Source organism: Drosophila melanogaster, chromosome 2R, assembly GCF_000001215.4.
Source record: "Drosophila melanogaster chromosome 2R".
Classification (NCBI taxonomy): Eukaryota; Metazoa; Arthropoda; class Insecta; order Diptera; family Drosophilidae; genus Drosophila; species Drosophila melanogaster.
In genome coordinates, this window is record NT_033778.4 from 4,815,176 (window position 1) to 4,833,141 (window position 17,966).

At 36.7% G+C, this 17,966-nt stretch overlaps 2 protein-coding genes across 4 annotated transcripts, besides 18 other annotated features; one reads left to right on the forward strand and one right to left on the reverse strand.

Annotated features, from left to right (window-relative positions):
- Positions 1-178: part of a mobile genetic element that runs on past the window's edge.
- Positions 179-250: 72 nt separating this feature from the next.
- CG17528 (uncharacterized protein) lies at positions 251-9,144 on the reverse strand. 2 transcript variants are annotated; one of them, NM_001042997.2, is made up of 6 exons: positions 8,730-9,144; positions 4,113-4,761; positions 3,034-4,054; positions 2,823-2,968; positions 2,610-2,759; positions 251-2,555 (listed from the first exon to the last, which is right to left on the reverse strand). In NM_001042997.2, exons 2-6 carry the CDS (start codon positions 4,758-4,760, stop codon positions 2,274-2,276), a joined length of 2,247 nt encoding a protein of 748 aa, NP_001036462.1. In that variant the 5' UTR covers position 4,761; positions 8,730-9,144; the 3' UTR covers positions 251-2,273. The 2 variants fall into 2 exon arrangements, with proteins under 2 accessions (NP_001036462.1, NP_001036463.1); NM_001042998.2 differs by having other exon boundaries at positions 2,086-2,555; positions 8,936-9,144.
- Positions 4,835-4,946: a mobile genetic element.
- Positions 4,954-5,467: a mobile genetic element.
- Positions 6,527-6,922: a mobile genetic element.
- Positions 7,229-7,351: a mobile genetic element.
- Positions 7,383-7,660: a mobile genetic element.
- Positions 7,673-7,784: a mobile genetic element.
- Positions 7,867-7,908: a mobile genetic element.
- Positions 8,026-8,283: a mobile genetic element.
- Positions 9,145-10,991: 1,847 nt separating the features above from the next.
- Positions 10,992-11,526: a mobile genetic element.
- Positions 11,527-11,601: 75 nt separating this feature from the next.
- Positions 11,602-12,869: a mobile genetic element.
- Positions 12,036-12,174: a mobile genetic element.
- Positions 12,589-12,648: a mobile genetic element.
- Positions 12,649-12,762: a mobile genetic element.
- A 277-nt stretch (positions 12,870-13,146) lies between the features above and the next one.
- Positions 13,147-13,603: a mobile genetic element.
- Positions 13,604-14,070: 467 nt separating this feature from the next.
- On the forward strand, positions 14,071-15,412 carry CG14464 (uncharacterized protein). 2 transcript variants are annotated; one of them, NM_001299208.1, is made up of 2 exons: positions 14,071-14,318; positions 14,372-15,412. In NM_001299208.1, exons 1-2 carry the CDS (start codon positions 14,132-14,134, stop codon positions 14,533-14,535), a joined length of 351 nt encoding a protein of 116 aa, NP_001286137.1. In that variant the 5' UTR covers positions 14,071-14,131; the 3' UTR covers positions 14,536-15,412. The 2 variants fall into 2 exon arrangements, with proteins under 2 accessions (NP_001286137.1, NP_001036466.2); NM_001043001.3 differs by having other exon boundaries at positions 14,372-14,760.
- Positions 14,992-15,118: a mobile genetic element.
- Positions 15,186-16,774: a mobile genetic element.
- Positions 16,775-17,966: part of a mobile genetic element that runs on past the window's edge.

Genomic DNA, 17,966 nt, shown 5'->3' on the forward strand with positions numbered 1-17,966 from the left:
AAATTAAGAGCTAAAACTAAAACGAAACACATTGTTGCGGTTTCATATTCGTAGCGGCCACGCAAATAAACAGTTTTTGCCGGCTACGTAACGTCATCCGGCATAATGCTTACATTGCAGAATGTTGTTGTTGCCGTTTTTCACATACTCGCCGTAGCGGCGTTAACTTAAGTTAACTTATACATATATATATAATAATAGACGAAATATGAAGACAACATGGGAACTGTGTTCGGTCAAACGTACCCCACTTTAATCACGTAAAAGCTTTGAGTCTTCAGATCATTCAGACAGGTTTATTCAATTGAAATTAATAACAGTTTTGTCGAAATGCCGAAATTCGACTGACTGGCCAGCGTTTTGCCGTCCGCTCGAAAGCTCAGCGGCCCAACGCTTAGCCAAATCTCACGGTGTCAGCGGGTTCCGCTGCAGTTCCGATGCGATGAAGGTGGGGTAGGAACTGTCCTGATTACATAACAATGACCGCAACTGCAGTGGTGACAGCCAGCGGGGTTGAGAGGGGGAAGTAAGTGCTGTGTGTTAACTTATCTGGGATGTAGGTTTTCCCACGGCACGTTCCGACCGCTATCTGGTTCTCAAATTACTTGAGTCCGAGAATCGCACCTCCCGAGAATTAGCTACACATATCTATCGGGAGCTGAGTTCTTTTTATACCAGTTTAGAGCTTTTTCTGGGTTACCCCGGTCGTCAAGTGTTCCCACCTAAGAGTCATATTTCTCCAATGCGGTGTCCGATTGCGGTCGTTCGAATGGACACTTTTTCATTGACGAATTGCATTTACTTAATTGGTGGCAACAATCAACCTAATCAAAAAATACAACTTTAGTAAACTGCTCCTAAGGGAAATAGATAAGGGTACATTCACACTTTAAATGATTTGCTACAGTACGTCGTGAACCCAACGTGGAAAGGTCTTCATCGCAGTTGCGGCGATAGGGTGCATAATATGCAAGACTGATTTTAGTCCCTGATAAAATCAAGATAATGTATAACCTGAATTTGAACATAAAAAGCCAACAAAGAAACGCTTATCCAGATTAGTCTAAGCAAGATTTTTGAACCGTCAATTCCGTTGAGTAAATACCGGGGCAATGTACGCTGAAGTCGCTATGATAGAAATATTGCAAAGAGCGAGCTTGCCGAGCTGCGATTAGATCGATTGGGAGTTCATCTCACCGCGTGCCACACACTTCGGTAATTTATGGGAGACTGATGTTAAGTCGGCTAAATTTTACTAAATTTCGTTGTGTATTCCATCTTAGCCATCAAAGAATTAGGAACTCTGGGGTATGAGATTTCTGTCATCCTTAATTCCCGTCTACTCTGTCCTATTTCAAAAAATGTTGAAAGTCTTGAGGTGCTTCTGCAAGCGCATTGCCAGCTACACAAAATTTCCTGAGCCGGACACTCTACTTTGCGTAGGCCGCCTAGCAAGGGTGAACCAGGTAGCAACGGGTGACCCAGATGCAACAATACGGATGGAGCTGCAAGCATTTGTCCCTACTACAAGAGAGAAGTAAGTGGCGAGTCGATACGTCTAACATCAAAGTTGGAAATATAGTTTTTCTGAATGATGACAACATTCCACGTTGAGATGGCAGCTTGGCGCATCCAGGAAGGCATCATCAGGCATCATAATATTATATATTTTTAATATATAGTAATATACTTTTTATTATAGAGTATTATATTTTTCATTATATTATATTGTGGGAGGGATGCTACACTAAACTATATACACGAAGATAAGAAAATGCTGAAGTTGTTTCGATCATAACTAGTGATATGCGAATAGAAAAGTAAAACAATACTTTAAAATATAGACCTCAATTTTTTCTTTAGTTAAAAAGCTTATGATAAATTGTAGTTTTACCACACTCCTCTTTGAAGGAAATTTACCTCCGCAGACACATTGTGTTCACAAAAAAATTAGATGGTGTTGAAATTAAATTAAACGGAATTTGATTCACTTAAACGGTCTAAAATAAAAATATGTATATTTTCATGTACAAGTGTAAATGGTTCAAAAAGTTAAACATTAATGGAAACCAACTGATGACGATTGTGTTGCTCGAATTTCTTATTCATTTTCGATGGTCATTCTTTGTTGTTATTGCAATATGTAAGAATTCACATATAATTTATATGTAAAAATAAATTAGGGCTAATATAAAAGCATTTTTAGATCAGAAATACAAAAGTTCGTCGTTTAAGAGTGAAAGTTGCTTTTTTTAAATTCCCACAGCTACGACTCATCTTTTATATGTGGTACACTCGTTCCCCTTGTTTCCAATCGTCCAACTGTGATCAAGGATGTCTTCGCTTGTGAAACGAACGTCTGGATCCGCCTGAAGCATATTGGCAATAAGATCGCGCACTCCGTCCCCTATATCAGACCAGTAAGGATCTGGAAACTCATAAATGCCAGAGATAATAGCGTCGAATAGCGGCTCCTGTTGGTTGTCAGGCGCTACAAACGGCGGAAAACCGCATAGAAGTATATACAAAATGATTCCAGCGGCCCAAACGTCAATCTTTAAGAATATATAAGTATATTAATTTTTAAGAAAGCTATTATTTACTATTACCTTTAGCCCATATCCGACTTCTAACAATATCTCTGGTGCTACATATGTGGGAGTCCCGCAGACAGCATATAGAAGATCGTTTACCTCACATGCTAATCCAAAATCAGCAAGCTTTAGTTCAAGAACGTTTCCATGCTCATCCAATTTCACCTGCAAATAGTTCCAATGATTAGTCCTATTATTGCTCAGTATTTTTCATTAGTCATGTCATACTAGAAGATTCTCAGGTTTTATATCTCGATGCACAATGCCCATTGAATGCAGATAAGTCATGGCCGCACCCAAATGTCTAATCATAATGCGCGACTGGTTTTCTGAGAACCTCGTTACCTGAGTTATAGCGTCGAATAAATCACCACCTGTTACAAATTTAACAACAAATTTAAGCAGAAAGAAGCTGTGAATGTATTCACATTCAACTTACCACTTACATATTCCAGTACAAGATACATATTTGTATTTTGGTCTACACTCAAAATAAGCGAAATTATATGCGGATGATTTAATTTTTTCATGACGCGAACTTCCGCGTCTATGTAGTGTTCCTTGCCCTTGCATTTGTTCTTGTCTATTATTTTTAGGGCGTAGGAATGACCAGTTTGGCGGTGCTTAATCTTAAACACAATGGCAAAGTTGCCGTCGCCAATTATTCTTCCCAGAGAGTAAGTGTTACGAATATTCGATGGCAATTCATTGATCTCCATACCAGTGCTCGTAAGTAAAGCCGCATGCCTATCATCTTCTGGTGTGGTTTCTGCCTTAAATGGCTCCGAATCAACCAAAGGAGGATACACTTTTTTGCTCTTTATGGGCATCTTAGGCTTAGGTCCCTTGCATGTGGTTCCAGTCGTGCGCATGGTCTTACGAATGACATTAATAGCTCGCTGCTCCTCCGCCTCTAACTTAAAGTCCTCCGCAGTGTTAATCCGCTCTGTCCCATAAGCGAAGAAAACATCATCCGACCCAAAAAAATCAGATAGTCGGACCACTGGGATACCGGAAAGAGTGAATACTTTTCTCACATAGCCCGTGTCCAAGCGAACCACTTGCGTAATGGCGGTCAGCACATGATCGAAGCTCGGGCTGTTACGCTTGTTTAGCAATAATCGCATAATACGCCGCGGCTTAGTTCCACTACGTATCAGCGTCACAATACGAGGATGAACCACTGTAACTCGATCGCTTAATCTGGAAGCGATAAGTGGACTTCCGTTTCCCGTTCCTCCGCCACAAGCTGGGAAAGGACTGCTGCCTGCAAGCAAGCCATTTTTTAGGGGAGACGATGGTCGACACTTAGCCAATCGATGACTGTTGGAACGACTATTGCTCAGCGGCAGATTGGACAAAGGCTGGGAACCAGTGTTGTACTCAACCTTCTTAAAATTCTCGTTATTGCAGGAACAAACATAGCTCTGTCCATCTTCCAATTCATCGAGAGAGGTAATCTACAAGGGCAAATAAATAATAAAAGTATGTGTAGTAAAAATAACGAGAAGTATCCACCTTCTTCCCACACAAGTTGTAGATGGTGCGAACAGCACCTGGTATCTTTACATTCTCTTCCAACAGACGGGTTAGGTCTTCAAAAAGTCTTTCAAAGGATCTGTACCGTTCGTTAGACACGGGAATTGTTATACCCGGATAAAAACGATCCCCGTTCCGGTAGAATTTGATTCTTAGTGCCTTTCTTGTCGGCGTTCGACTGCTTGGGATACGTTTCTTTATGTGATCAGCGGTGGGTGTATTGCTTAAGCATGCCGACCCACTAGCAGAGTTGGTCGTGACAACACTTTCAAGCGTTTTAGTTTCGGAAGTGACTGATGTGATAGAGTAGACGCCGTTTAGCGAGCCAGTCGATTTCCCCACCACTACGCTGTTTGTTAGAGAGGAGGAGTGCAAGTTCCGCAGATCATCCAACTCCTTATCCTGCTCCGAGCTAGAACTTTCGGGGCTGTCGCAATCTCTATTGTAGTTATTATCTTCCTGAACATTATGTGGTTGATTCGTCTTTTCGATAATAGAAGCCTCGGTGACGACATTCGCCTTTGAAGGAACGCTCTGAGGGGATGTCGCAGAAGGGGATGCTTGAAGTGAAGAGAGCACAGCATCATTACAATGAAGGCTGTTTATCTTTACTTTCTCTAATTCCATGCTGAAGCAAGAAAGAAATTAAGTGTGAAGAATAAGCAGTCTGTGATTTTTATACTTCGATTTTTTTTAATACATTTAAAACGAGAGAATGCTATAGTCGACTTCCCCGACTATCAGATACCCGTTTCTCAGCTAATGGATATGAGAACACAGAATTTCATAATTTTCCTGGAAGACTGATAGATATTGGTGGGCCGGCAGAATCCTTAACGACACCGAGATAAACTACTCGACCATAGAAAAAGAAATGCTGGCTATCATTTGGGCGTACCATATCAGACCATATTTATTAGGTAAAAAATGACGGATCACAAGCCTCTAATCTGGCTATTGAATTTCAAGGAACCGAATTCTAAGATCATCCGTTGGGGTCTTTAACTGCTAGAATATGAGTTCGAGACCATTTTCAAAAAAGGCTCCCAAAATGTTATAACTGGTGCATTAACCAGGGCAGACGTTAACTTGAACCATAACGAAATGATTCCCGAACCTGCCCCTAAACCTCCATACATCCGACAAACCTCTCAAAGAATTTCCCCCGATAATAAACACTTAACAGTTACACACTTAAAAGAGAAAATTAGAAGAGAATACTACAAGCCCTTATTTGACTTTACCGGTTGTGCAAATATACTCAAACAAAAATTAAAGCCAAATAAGACATGCGCTGTCTTTGCCGACGAAAGCATTCTCAAAACACTGGAACACGTATACGCCGTAATTTTTCCAATAACCCAGCATTTAAATAAATTAGCTTTTTTCCTCACGGAAATATCAAAATTATTTGCTATTAAGCAAATCTCATTCTTAATTCCACTAACACCTTGACCCAATGAGCACCGAACATGCTTACCTAGAAAAACTACATACTTTCCAAGGAAAACTTTACCCAATCGTTAAAGGAAACTATCGTAACAAGAACTCTTCTCTCTCTCTCTTCTCTATTCCAGAAATTCCAGTAGACCTTGAAAATATAGATTTGAAGAAAGAGAAGAGGAGGCACTACACTCACTACCATTAAAAGACAGAATCTACGCAAAACTTAATATAATTCCTATAAACAACGAAGGAATACTAAAAATAGCAAATATATTTATAAACCAAAATATATATGTCCAATTAGATGAGCAATTATACAGTCTTTTAAAATCATATACTACCTATTACAATTCAAACATCATATTCAATGTCAAAATACCTATATTTAAGAAGTAGGAATACAAAATTGCGAAAATAATTTCCCTACCAATAAAAAGCACCCAATAATATTTTGTAAAAAAACAAAAGTAAAATTTACCCTCTAAAAGAAAAATGTTGAAACATAAATAACATATTCTTATGCGAAAACTTCAACTTCCCCATCCACCGAAATACGAGTTGTATCGAAAGCCTGTAACGAGAGAAGGCCAGCTTCTGCGACATACAAAAAACTAGCCTATCATAGATATTTGTTCTCTTTCTGTGACGTCTATTAAAAAGAAATCAATTAATTTATTAAGTTGTTAATTTAATTAACTTAACTTATTTGTTGTAAATTGTTGTTGAATATGAAATATTGAATATAGCATTATTGGAATTTTAGGTACAATTTTATGACTTTACAGTAAATGGCTATTTAGCCTTTTCCCTGGTATAATTTTTCGTAATTTTTCTAAAATGGTAGCATTACTTCTTGTTGTGTGAACAAGGTATCTTATTTTTTTTATTTATACAATATTGGTGCCTCGTAATATTTTTTCCGACTCTTTTAGTACTGCAACTTATATAGTAACGTAATTATGCCTTCCTCATAATTCACTTATACAAAAGACCGACCGCGATGGTCCGCCGTCGTATCGATTACCCGTTAAATAAAAAAAACATTTCTCTATATTTCGCATTCACTCAAGCCGTAACCAAAACCCAGCCATTAGGCAGGCACATAGCCACGTAGCACATAAGAATTCTTTTTAACATGTATGCACATAAACATAAGCATAAGCAAGAACAACCCACTAACCCAGTACATCTAAGATTTTCTCACCACAATTGTTTCAGTCTTAAGCTGATATTCAATCAATAAAATCGCAAAGTGGATTCATTCGGAGTTTTTATTTATTTCAACGTTGATCTTAGTTCAAATACGGATCATTTATTCGGCTCAGAACAATAACTATTGTACTTTATATGTTTAATATGTTTTCTGTATTTTTAAGATAGTATAAATTGTCAGATAGATTCAAATAGATTGGGTTGAGAATTGGTCTATTAGGTCAAACGAAAAGTCGTTGTTTTGTTCGTCATTTATTTTAACTGTTTGCATGGGATTGATATCGCCAAGTCTTTTGCCAAGAATAAAGAAGAAAATATTTTATAGCCCAACTTTTTTTGATATCGAATTTCGATTTTTTGCGAGTTTAATTTTCTATAGTCGACAATTTATCGCCGCCATTTCTTTTGTTTTGATAAGTCCAATTCTTTTCTTCCACTTTTCAAAAATGTGGACATGGCAGTTTTGAGCGGTTTTAGGGCGTTGAAGTGGGAGTTTGCAAATAGATAGAATTTTACAAGACTAGTAAAAATGTAAAAAAATATTCAAAAATATTTCAAAAAAACTTTAGACTTCACTCAGAGATTAAAGTCAAACGAAATATTATCAATAAATATTTTTTGCCCAACCATTATTATTAGTTTTTATGGTTTGCCCATCCTTAAACAAATCTTTAACCAAAGTTTTTTCCGATTGCCCACACTTAAAATATTACCAGTTTCGTTAGCCTACCTCTTGAAAATAAAAATTAAGAATAAAAAACGTTTGCCTAGCCTTTAAAAATAAATTATCATTTACACATACTTTAACATTAGTTTTTTTGTTTGCTCACTCTTTAAAATGAATAATTTCGTTTGCCCACCCTTTAAAATAAGCTTTTTTTCTATCAGATACCCCTTACTCAGCTAGTGGAAATGCGAACTCGAAATTCCATATATTTTCAGCGATATCTACAGATATTGGTGAATAAAATGAGAAAAAATTTAAAATTTGTCAAAAGTGTGGGAGAGAGAGAGTGGGTGTGGCAAAAAGTTTTTTGGCAGATCCATAGAAATTTATAATACTATTAAATATATGAAAAACATGAGAGAATGCTATAGTTGAGTTCTGCGACTATCATCATTTTTCTGTGATATCGATAGTCCTCATCATTTGTCTTATTTGCCGCTTCAAACGTAAACAACCATCTAAGGACATAGAATCCGGATGCCTTCAAGTTGCCTCGAAGTGGTCCTGCGTAATGCCACCCAGAACCGGATGCGGCACCGTCAACAGTAACATCGACGGTACCGGGCCGGGCGAGCTTCTTTCCCCTTCAGCAAAAGCGATGTGCAACGTTCAGTTCAATACGGGACGGGCATGTCCGCTGCCCTCAACGGAAGACTTTGTGAGATAAATAAGTGAGCTCTAGAAGTTATTTTGTAAGAGACCGAAAACAAGAGAAGTTGGCTCAATAAATACCTATTTTATTATAATAATCTAATTGACTTAATTTATATACTACCAGCAATAGAAAAGTTTTAAAGTTTTAGGACTGGGAGACTAGTTTGCTTAGGAACGGACGGCCAGACACAGATGTCTTCTGTCTAAACCAATATACCCTTCGCAAGGGTAATAATATATAATAAGTAAATGTGTAAGTATAAACATTGCAATAATATCGTGCAGTAAAAATATTTTTGCTTGGCTGGTTGTTTTATAGGCTGCTTGTGTTGATTGAAATAAGCTGGAAACCATAATACCCTGCATTGAAAATGGTTGTAAGGGACACCAGTCTTTTAAACACTCCAATCAATGCACAGACGAACTTCAATTTGATAGCACAGTGGAGAATTAATAAATGCAAAACTTTGCCACGCTGTTAAGGGGACGGGTTAAATATATTTGGTCGCAATGCGTACTTTAAAGAGGATGTTATTTGACATCTTTAATGCTCTCACCTGATGTCAAAACAATGTATTTTTTGGGTTGTACCTTGAAACCTGTACGGCTGAGTTGCGTACACAATTTTATAGTTATTCACACAAAAGGATTATACCGGAATTTTACTTATGGATTTTCGCTCAAGGTGATTTATGATGTCAGCATGTTTTAGTTTTTTAACCGTGTTCGACATTCGTTATAGCACAAACTAAAATTGATTTACCTGTCAATAATACTAAATTGAACACTGTTATTAAATATACTTTTTTACAATTCTTTTTCATTGAATCATTCCGCCTAAACAAAATGTAAAAAACTTATTGTTTGTCAAAAGATAATTCAAAACGGATATTATATTTAATAATAATCTTTAGCACAAATGTAAACTGCTTTAATTGTAATACCGTGCTTCGATATCACCACACATACACCGTTGGGCCGCAACAGATTTCGAAACTCGTTCCTATATAAAATTCACGCCGTCAAGATATCGTCGATGATTTTACGCCGATTAAGGAATATTGGAAAAGAGGGAAAATTAGGTTCTTATTTATTCGTTTTTTCAGGCCCTATCTAATTTAAAAATTTAAAATGTATGAAGTAGAATGTATTTAAATTGTTACTGTTTAATTATTTATAATAAATAATTTTTTTATTATTATTTAAATTTATTCGGTGATAGACGTTTGCACTTATACTATTACAAGACACTTTTTTTAATAGCTTATCTTTGTTTTGAAACTGCTCACGATCTCGTCCCGATTTAGACTGATCTTTTAAATCTTAATCCTAATCCACTCAGCCTCGGCCAGAAGCATTTCTTTAGGATTTTCTTGAACTTTCAAATATGTTAAGGATAAAAGCTTTATACTGAAATTATTTCACAGCATTGTGAAATCGAAATTTGCTGACTGGTGATTACTTTAAGTTTGGTTATTTATCGGGTGGCTAAGTGCTGGCACCCAAAACGGGCAATGAAAATGCTGCTGAGAATGGAGATTGAAATTTGTTTATCAACTGGGGATTAACTTGGATAATTGACAGGGTTGGATAATTGAAATGCTGCTGAGATTGGAGTTTGAAATTTGTTTATCAACTGGGGCAGAGTGCTATATTTAAGGATTGGAGAACTTATATAAGTTAAGTGCCGAGGACCTGGAGGAATGACCCCAGGTCGGCAATAGATTTGATATTACCTAAATGTCGGTTCCATATGAAATGATATCAATCGAATATTTGTCTTTAGTCTTTGTCTTTATTCCGCTTGATTGGTTTGCATTTTGGTAACAATCCGCTCGAGTTCGGTTCTTCTCCAAGAGTGTCACTTCGCTCGCCAGCTATGAGCGTCGAGCCCTCGGGCAGCTAGCATAAGTGCTAACCAGGCGCAACGTGACATTCGTTGACGCGCCCGAGTGTTGCAGTCATGAGAGTGCCGGCCCAGTAACTCCGCACAATGTTGTTGATCTTCCGCTGCCAGCGCGAAATACTGTGCTGACGCCGCAGCGGCGGTGAGGCAGGAAACGCCCCACTTTCAGATCGTTGACCAGTTCAGCGTTTAGCTTCTTATATACTTACATATATATAATTTTATATTATTATATATTATTTTTATTTTTAAGGAAGGGAATATAGTAGTCGCGTACATCGAGAGCTCCCTGTATATAATTGACTAGTACAACAGCTAGAACAAGCTGTTTTACCTTGTTTGAGGGCTCACGTAAAATGAGCTCGCATAAGCATTCTCCCCCTGACCAACTACTAATGCTGACGGCTGAGTGCGCGCGAGAAGCAAAGCGAAGCGATGAGATAATATTGGGCAAGTACGAGCGATAAGCCACTGCAAGCATTTTTAAGTGCAATCGCTCGAAAGTTATTAGAGTGAGACCGATAAAGCGAGAGAGCAGTTTGCAACCTTATTTATCGCTTTAACTCGCTTAGAGCGTGCGATTGTTTTGATGTGCTTTCTGTGCTTTTATTTTCAAAACACATTTTTTGGTTTTGTTCTATTCTGTGCTTTATTTACCGTTTACTTTTAAAGCACGCGGTTTTTATTTTTGCATATGGTGTGAGAAAACACCAGAACGAAATGGACGTAAACGTGGTTTCGTAAGCCATTATATAAATTATTAAATTCACCTTTGGCATTTCCATTGCAGTTAAGGTTGTGGACGTCAGTTTTTTTTTAAACAGAAAGTTAATAGTTGCACTTGATGCAAAAAACTCCGAACGAAAAACTATTTATTTTCAAATAATAATAAGAAAAGCTTTTAACAGGCAAAAATAGTCGAGTCGATCAGTCTGTCTGTATGAACGTCGAGATCTCAGTAACTATAAAAGAAGAAGGATGAGACTCAGCATACAGATTCTAGCGGCAAAGACGCAGGAAAAGTTTGTTGGCCCATGTTGCCTAACGCCCACAAACCCCACAAACACTTTTGAAAAATATGATGATATTTTTTCACATTTTTATTAGTGTAGTAAATTTTTATCGATATGCAAAAAAAAAGCATTTTGCAACGGCCACTCTTTCGCTCGAAAACCGCCCAAAACTACCCTTCCTAAGCTGAGATTAAGTACACAGCATAATGTCCGCAACTTTTGGAAAATGTTTTGATTTTTCTTAATATTATTATTTATCTTGCTGCCAGTATAGCAAAAACACTTTGGCCACTCTTCTTCTTACGCCGTTAAACATCCCAAAACTGTCATGCCCCACACTTTTGAACCATTTTTGTAATTTTTTCAGACTCGCACTTCCACTAGCTGAGTAACGTTTATCTGATAGTCGGGGAAATCGACTATAGTATTTTATCTACTTCTTTCTGCAACACCTTATTGGAGTCCTGATATGCCCAAAAGGGGTAGGAGCTATTCAAATGAATTTTTAAAATTTAAGTGTAGTACGTCACGGTACCGTACCATATTTGAAATCTATCTAGATGGTATTGTAAGTCCAAATGGCACCAAATTCCTTGTAACTGGAATCATCGTCTTCGTACATACATAAGTATACTCTAATGTTTTACTACTAAGGGAATGTCGTTAATAAATACGGTCAAAAAGAGAGGACCAATGTGGCTCCCTTGTTGGGAGGGAATACAGGGAACACAAGATTGAGAATTTTTAAAGACGGCCCGTTGCGTCCTCTTTTTCGGATAACTAAAAATCCAATTTAGAAGATCAACAACGAAATCTAATAAATTAAGCTTTCTTACAAGAAGAGAAAGATTAACATTAGCTTTACTTAAGTCAATGCAGATTACATCTATTTGAAGACTATTTTTGAAGCACTGTATATTGAAGGAAGTTAGCTCCAACATGTTGATATAATTGAAATACAAACATGCTCAACGTTAACAGTGATAACATTTTCAAAAAGCTTAGGGATATCCGACAATTTAGAGATTTCACTGTAATTCCTTGAATCCAATTGGTTACCTTTTTAATGGAGAGGAATCACAATAAATAGACAGGCTTAACTCGTTAAAGATCGTAGAGCAGTTAGCATTCGTTTAGAATGGGACACTTACATTTGGCACCGTTTAAGAGTATGGATGTTCGGAATGAGGTAACTTGGAACACTTCGTTTGAAAAAACTTTTCAAATGCCTGATCCGATGGTACCGTGGTATTTAAAAAAAATAGCGAGAACGGTTAGAAATTGTTTCGCGAACTGGAACGTACAGTACATTAGTTAATCTAACACTGAGCATTGAGCACAGTAAAATTTTACCGATTTTAAAAGGATAGACCGTTATTTTTAAATTTTGTATGAAGGCTGAACTTTACATTTCTTAGGTCTGTCAATTCTTTCGTAAACTAAAGAGTCTTGTGAGAGATGGACGGAAAGTAAATCGGAACACAAGAGCTTAAAATCAAGAGGGAATGCTATACTCGAGTTCCCCGACCATCAGATACCCGTTATTCAGCTAGTGCGTAAAAGTGTTTTTGCAAATAGATTAGATTTACAAGTATAATAAAAATGTGAAAAAATATCAACACATTTTTCAAAAGTATGGGTGTGACAGTTTGGTTCAGTTTGAGGCATTAGTCTTGCGAAAACAATGAATTCTTTTGGTTTGCTGCTCTGATTTCTCTTTTATTATGGTATTATGTCGATTGTCATCTCGAAATTATGATGATATTGATCTTTCGGTTCCGGACAAAAAAAACATTTTCAGTACATGTTACAAGACATAGGATCCAATAATCGACCAATAGAAAAAGACTTCTTAAATTATGAAAAAAATCCAACTATTTTTCAAAAATGTCGGCGAAATTAGAAAATTACAAGACTAATTAAATTTAAACAAACGCGGCACTGTATACAAAATTATAAAAAATTTAAAAATTTGGGCGTGGCAGTTTTGGTCTGTTTTAGGGAGTTTGAGTGCATAAATATTTTCAGCATAAACATATTTGGCCAATCCATTGAAAATTACAAGACTTATAAAATTATGAAGAAATATCCCAAAAAATGTGCAGGTGGCAGTTTTCGGGAGGTTTAAGGGCTTCAGAGTGGGCGCGGCAATAAGTTTTTTGGCAAATCAATAGAAATTAATAAAAATGTAAATAAATATCAAAGCATTTTGCAAAAGTGTAGGCGTGGCAGTTTTGAGCTGTTAATGGGCGTTGGAGTGGCAACAAACTTTGCGCTGAGTCTATGTCTCTAGAATCTATATTCTTAATCTCAACTTTCTACCTTTTATAGCGCCTGAAATCAAGACGTTCATCGGCAGACGGACATGCCCATCTCGAATCGACTTCAATAGAATATATGTACATATGTATGTACAATATATACTCTAAATGGTCGGAAACGCTTCCTTGTGCCTGTTACAAGCTTTTAGTAAATCTAGGATATCCTTCTACTTTACGAGTAACGGGTATAAAAATTAAGGACACAGTCGCATGTAGTTTAAATGGTTGGTTTGGTATTTTGATATGCTTGGTACGTTTGCTGATATAATTAATTGATTTCTGTTGCTTCAGGTATCCCCGAATGCTGTTCCTAAAACAACCTCAATATATGATGCGATTCCTATTACTTAAAATACTTATTTACTTCAAATAATCTGATATCAATTTTTGAATAACGTTCTTTGCCCTTATAAAGTTTTTAATTAAATTAATATTTTTCAAACAAAATAGATTTTGGTTATTCAAAAAAATATGATTGCGCAGTTATCTTAATGTCCAGTTAAATGTTGAGGCAGAATAATCTAACGAATATACTGTAATTATAATTGATTAAGTCAGTGACATAACGTGGCATAATCAGAAGCACAAGTGCAGTGTAAAGACCCTATAAATAATAATATGGCAGTGTGTGCACACTATTAGTGGACACCAATAGCGTGGGTTAAATTGATTTTTGAAAGGAGGCCATGCACTTTAGTATAACAAATTCTCGCCAAGATATGAAGCCGTATTTAGATTCAGATTATTCCATCAGTCGCAATTTGCGTCAGAGACATAGAAAAAAAGGAGTTTCTAACGAATACTCAAATTATTTAGATTCCGAAAATAAAAAAAAAGGCAGAAAGAAATGTCAAAATAGCGCATATGATGAATACGGAAATATTCGCTCAAACGGTCTGGACATATGTAAGTACAAATCACTCCTTACGTGGTTGTTATTAATAAAACACGTAATTCAGGCGACTGTATGAATCAAGAATGTGATGGTTGCTGGTATAATTGCCGAAGTTGTGGCTCTACCAGGTGTGGTCCCCAATGTCGCTCGAATCGAAAGTTTTTTTATGAGGACATAACATATGACGGTAAAGATTTAAATATTCAAAATAAATATATACCAAGATAAAGTTAAGCAAATCACATGTATTAATTAAATATTTGTAACTTAATATAAGTATTAATGAACAGCCAAACGAGCATTAAACTATCATTCAGACGAAATACATCACATATAACAATTCTTAACAAAGTTATTGCTTCAGAAAAATACATTATGTGCTAATTGAAAGGAAATGATTCCAAAAATAAAGTAAATTCTTCAGCAGCTATGGTGAAGACTTATTGTACTTGTACTTATTTTGCGTGCTTTATCAATTGTTATACACTTTTATTATTGCTACCGTATAAGTATAAGTACATTTTTGATGGTATAATAATTAGTCGACTGTAAAAACAGTTATACAAAGGTGAAAGATCAAAATAGGGCGGTTCGATTCGCGAAATGGTGCGAGATTGTCCTCTGCATAGGACCGCTTGCAAGAGATAGTAGAATAGTACGTCGTGCCAAAGGTGCTGATAACCGAACACGGAGTTAAGTTAATAAGCAAGGCGTTCAAGAGCTTCAAGCGTATAGGAGCTGGGGAGCGACACAATCTAACGGCTTCATACAACCCACAGGAGAACCCGACGAAAAGCGCCAATAGTACCGTGATGAAATTAAGGGAAATGTGCACGCTGGTCCGGTGAAGTATAAAATCTCACCGTCACCGGTGAACAAAAGACACTAGAATAACAAGATGCGTAACGCCATACGATTTTTTGGCACACGATTTTTTCGCCGTGGCTCTAGAGGTGGCTCCAGGCTCTCTCGAATTTTTGTTCGAGAGCGAGAGAGCGCATACAGGGATAGCAGACAACTGTATGTGTGCACACATATGCTCATGCATTGTAAATTTGACAAAATATGCCCTTCACCTTCAAAGTTCTTTGACTTTAAATCTATATTATTTTTGATCAATTGGCACCATGCGAAAAATTCTTGTTTTGCATTGCCTTAACGTTATTATTATTTGAAAATAGAATAGAAATAGCCAAATCTATGTACATATTATCACAAAAATAAATTTCAAAAATGACTTTATGTAAGAATATTGGTCATTAGAGTATTCATCTTGAGGCGTGTGAAAAATTAATAAGGCAATGATTGTTGAATGCTTGTGTCCGCACTTCGTGCCTCAAGATATGACCAAAACAAAGACACTAGAATAATTCTAGTGTCTTTGATGTGACTTGTTGTTGCGATAAATGCAGATCGGTAATTTTAAAAGAAATCGAGCATTTAACAGCTCCATCAGAGCTTTTTATACATGAGAAAAACTACTCAATAGAATCCGACTTTGGGAAATTAAAGGCACCATCTGATTTATTTTTTAATATTTGCAAAATACACATTAAAGCTTTCGAAAATATTTTTAAAAATAATAAAAAACAAATGTGTATAAAAAAATTTATTGTTGAGCAATGCATTAAGTGCACAAATGAAAGTAGTGCCTTCTCATTATGGTTTTATGAAAATAATTAATGTTATGCACATATAACAGATCTTTTAAACAAACTTATAAAAGTTTTGCTTTTTAAGCATTGTAAGTGGACTGTGATAGCTGATAGACAATAAAAGCAAGCTAAGCTCAGCATTCTATCTCATAAATAAAAAAATGAGCCTTATTAAAATAACTGACGACTGAAAAATCGAGCAATATATAATAAAAAACAAAAGTTAGAAAAATAACTTAATTGGGGAATATGGAAATGTTTTAATGTTAAACATTAAAATATTTCAAGTCGACTCGAAGGTCATATACGTAAATATAAGACCCCATTACAATTGTAATGGCCTCCCCGTGGTGTTCCCTGGGTACCGATTATTATATATATAACATAAAAATAATTATTAACATAAATATAAATATGTAAACGGTATCTAATTCGAGAGGCGATTTTAACAAACGAATTTAAAAAGCTTTAAAAATATAATAATCAGGGTGCGAGTTTTTAAAAATTATTTTATTTTATCATATTGCTACGAAATTGGCAAAAAACTACCCTAATATGTACAATGTAAATTCATTTCTTCGATCAGAATTGATTTCGGCCCGAAAATCGTCTTCTAGCACAACACGCAAACATATACGCGTTCTCGTCTCTTGTTTTTACTCACACAAGCAAGCAAATTCTATTTTTAGATTTCTTACGTTCTAAGCGTGAGCGAGCGGAAAGAGAGCAATTTTGGCCGTTACTAAAAAAGTGGCTGCATAGTGCCAAACCATTGTATGGCCGTTACGCATCTTGTTATTCTAGTGTCTTTGCTGTGACCTACCCATGGCCAGTTTTCAACATGACTTTCAAATTCTCATTTCCCGGCTACACAGTTTCGCTATTGTAAGAATGTTGTAGTGGACGTAACCAATAGAAACGAACAGTTAGAAAGCATCACGGCAGAACACAATCGTATACACAGAGCTGCTCAGGAAAATATCAAACAAGAACTTAGCAAGGTAAGTGGTTACAAATTGCAGAATATGCACCAAAGCCAAATATGACAGAAACTGGGGGAAACACCCATACCAAGCTACACCGGCGAAATGTTGCAACTGATAGGAAGCAAAGCTCAACATGCGTTGGTAAGTTCTCGAAGTTTGCGGTAGTACAGCCAGCGCTGTCCAGAACGATAGTGGAAGTCACAGGGCCCTTGCTTCAACTCGTAAACTTGGTCCCCAAAATCAGAACAATATATTGCAACAATGAGGCAGCTTTCTGTTCTGAAACTCACCTCTTTACAGCTACCACATTGACAGCTACCACGTCGTCAAACGGTCAAGTGAAATGGTTCCACATCACCTTGACAGAAATCGCCAGATGTTTTAAGCTAGACAAAAAAATCTGCCATGCGGTAGAACTAATCTTGAGGGCAACGGTAGAATACAACAAAACCCTACACTCGGTCTTTCAGGGGAAACCGGTCGAGATCCTCCACACGGGTTCCGATGATCGCTGCCTAGACATTAAAGTCAGGTTGATAAAGGCACAGCAAAACAACATCGAAAGAAGTAACGCAGCTAGGCGAACCCGTGTTTTTGAGGTAGGAGATGAGGTATTTGTCAAAAACAATAAAAGGTTAGGAAACAAGCTAACTCCATTATGCACGGAACAGAAAGTGCAGACACACCTGGGAACGTCTGTTCTTATTAAGGGGAGGGTGGTTCATAAAGACAACCTCAAAGAGATCCCCCCACTTCTAATTTGATGTAAGCCATATTTTTTAATAGTAAGCCAGACTTAGGTTAAAAAATCGTGGCTCCGATTAATAGCTCGAATAGCTTCGATTTTTTTGGGGTCAGCCCTTAAAGTGGTTGCGGGAACCCCTGACGCCACGGATTTTTTGAAAATCCCGATGACAGAAGCTTAGCTAGTGGACTCAAATTCCAGACAGATTTCTATAAATTTAGAAACTCAAAAAAAGATAAACAAATTAACCGACGCTATTGATAGAATTATTAA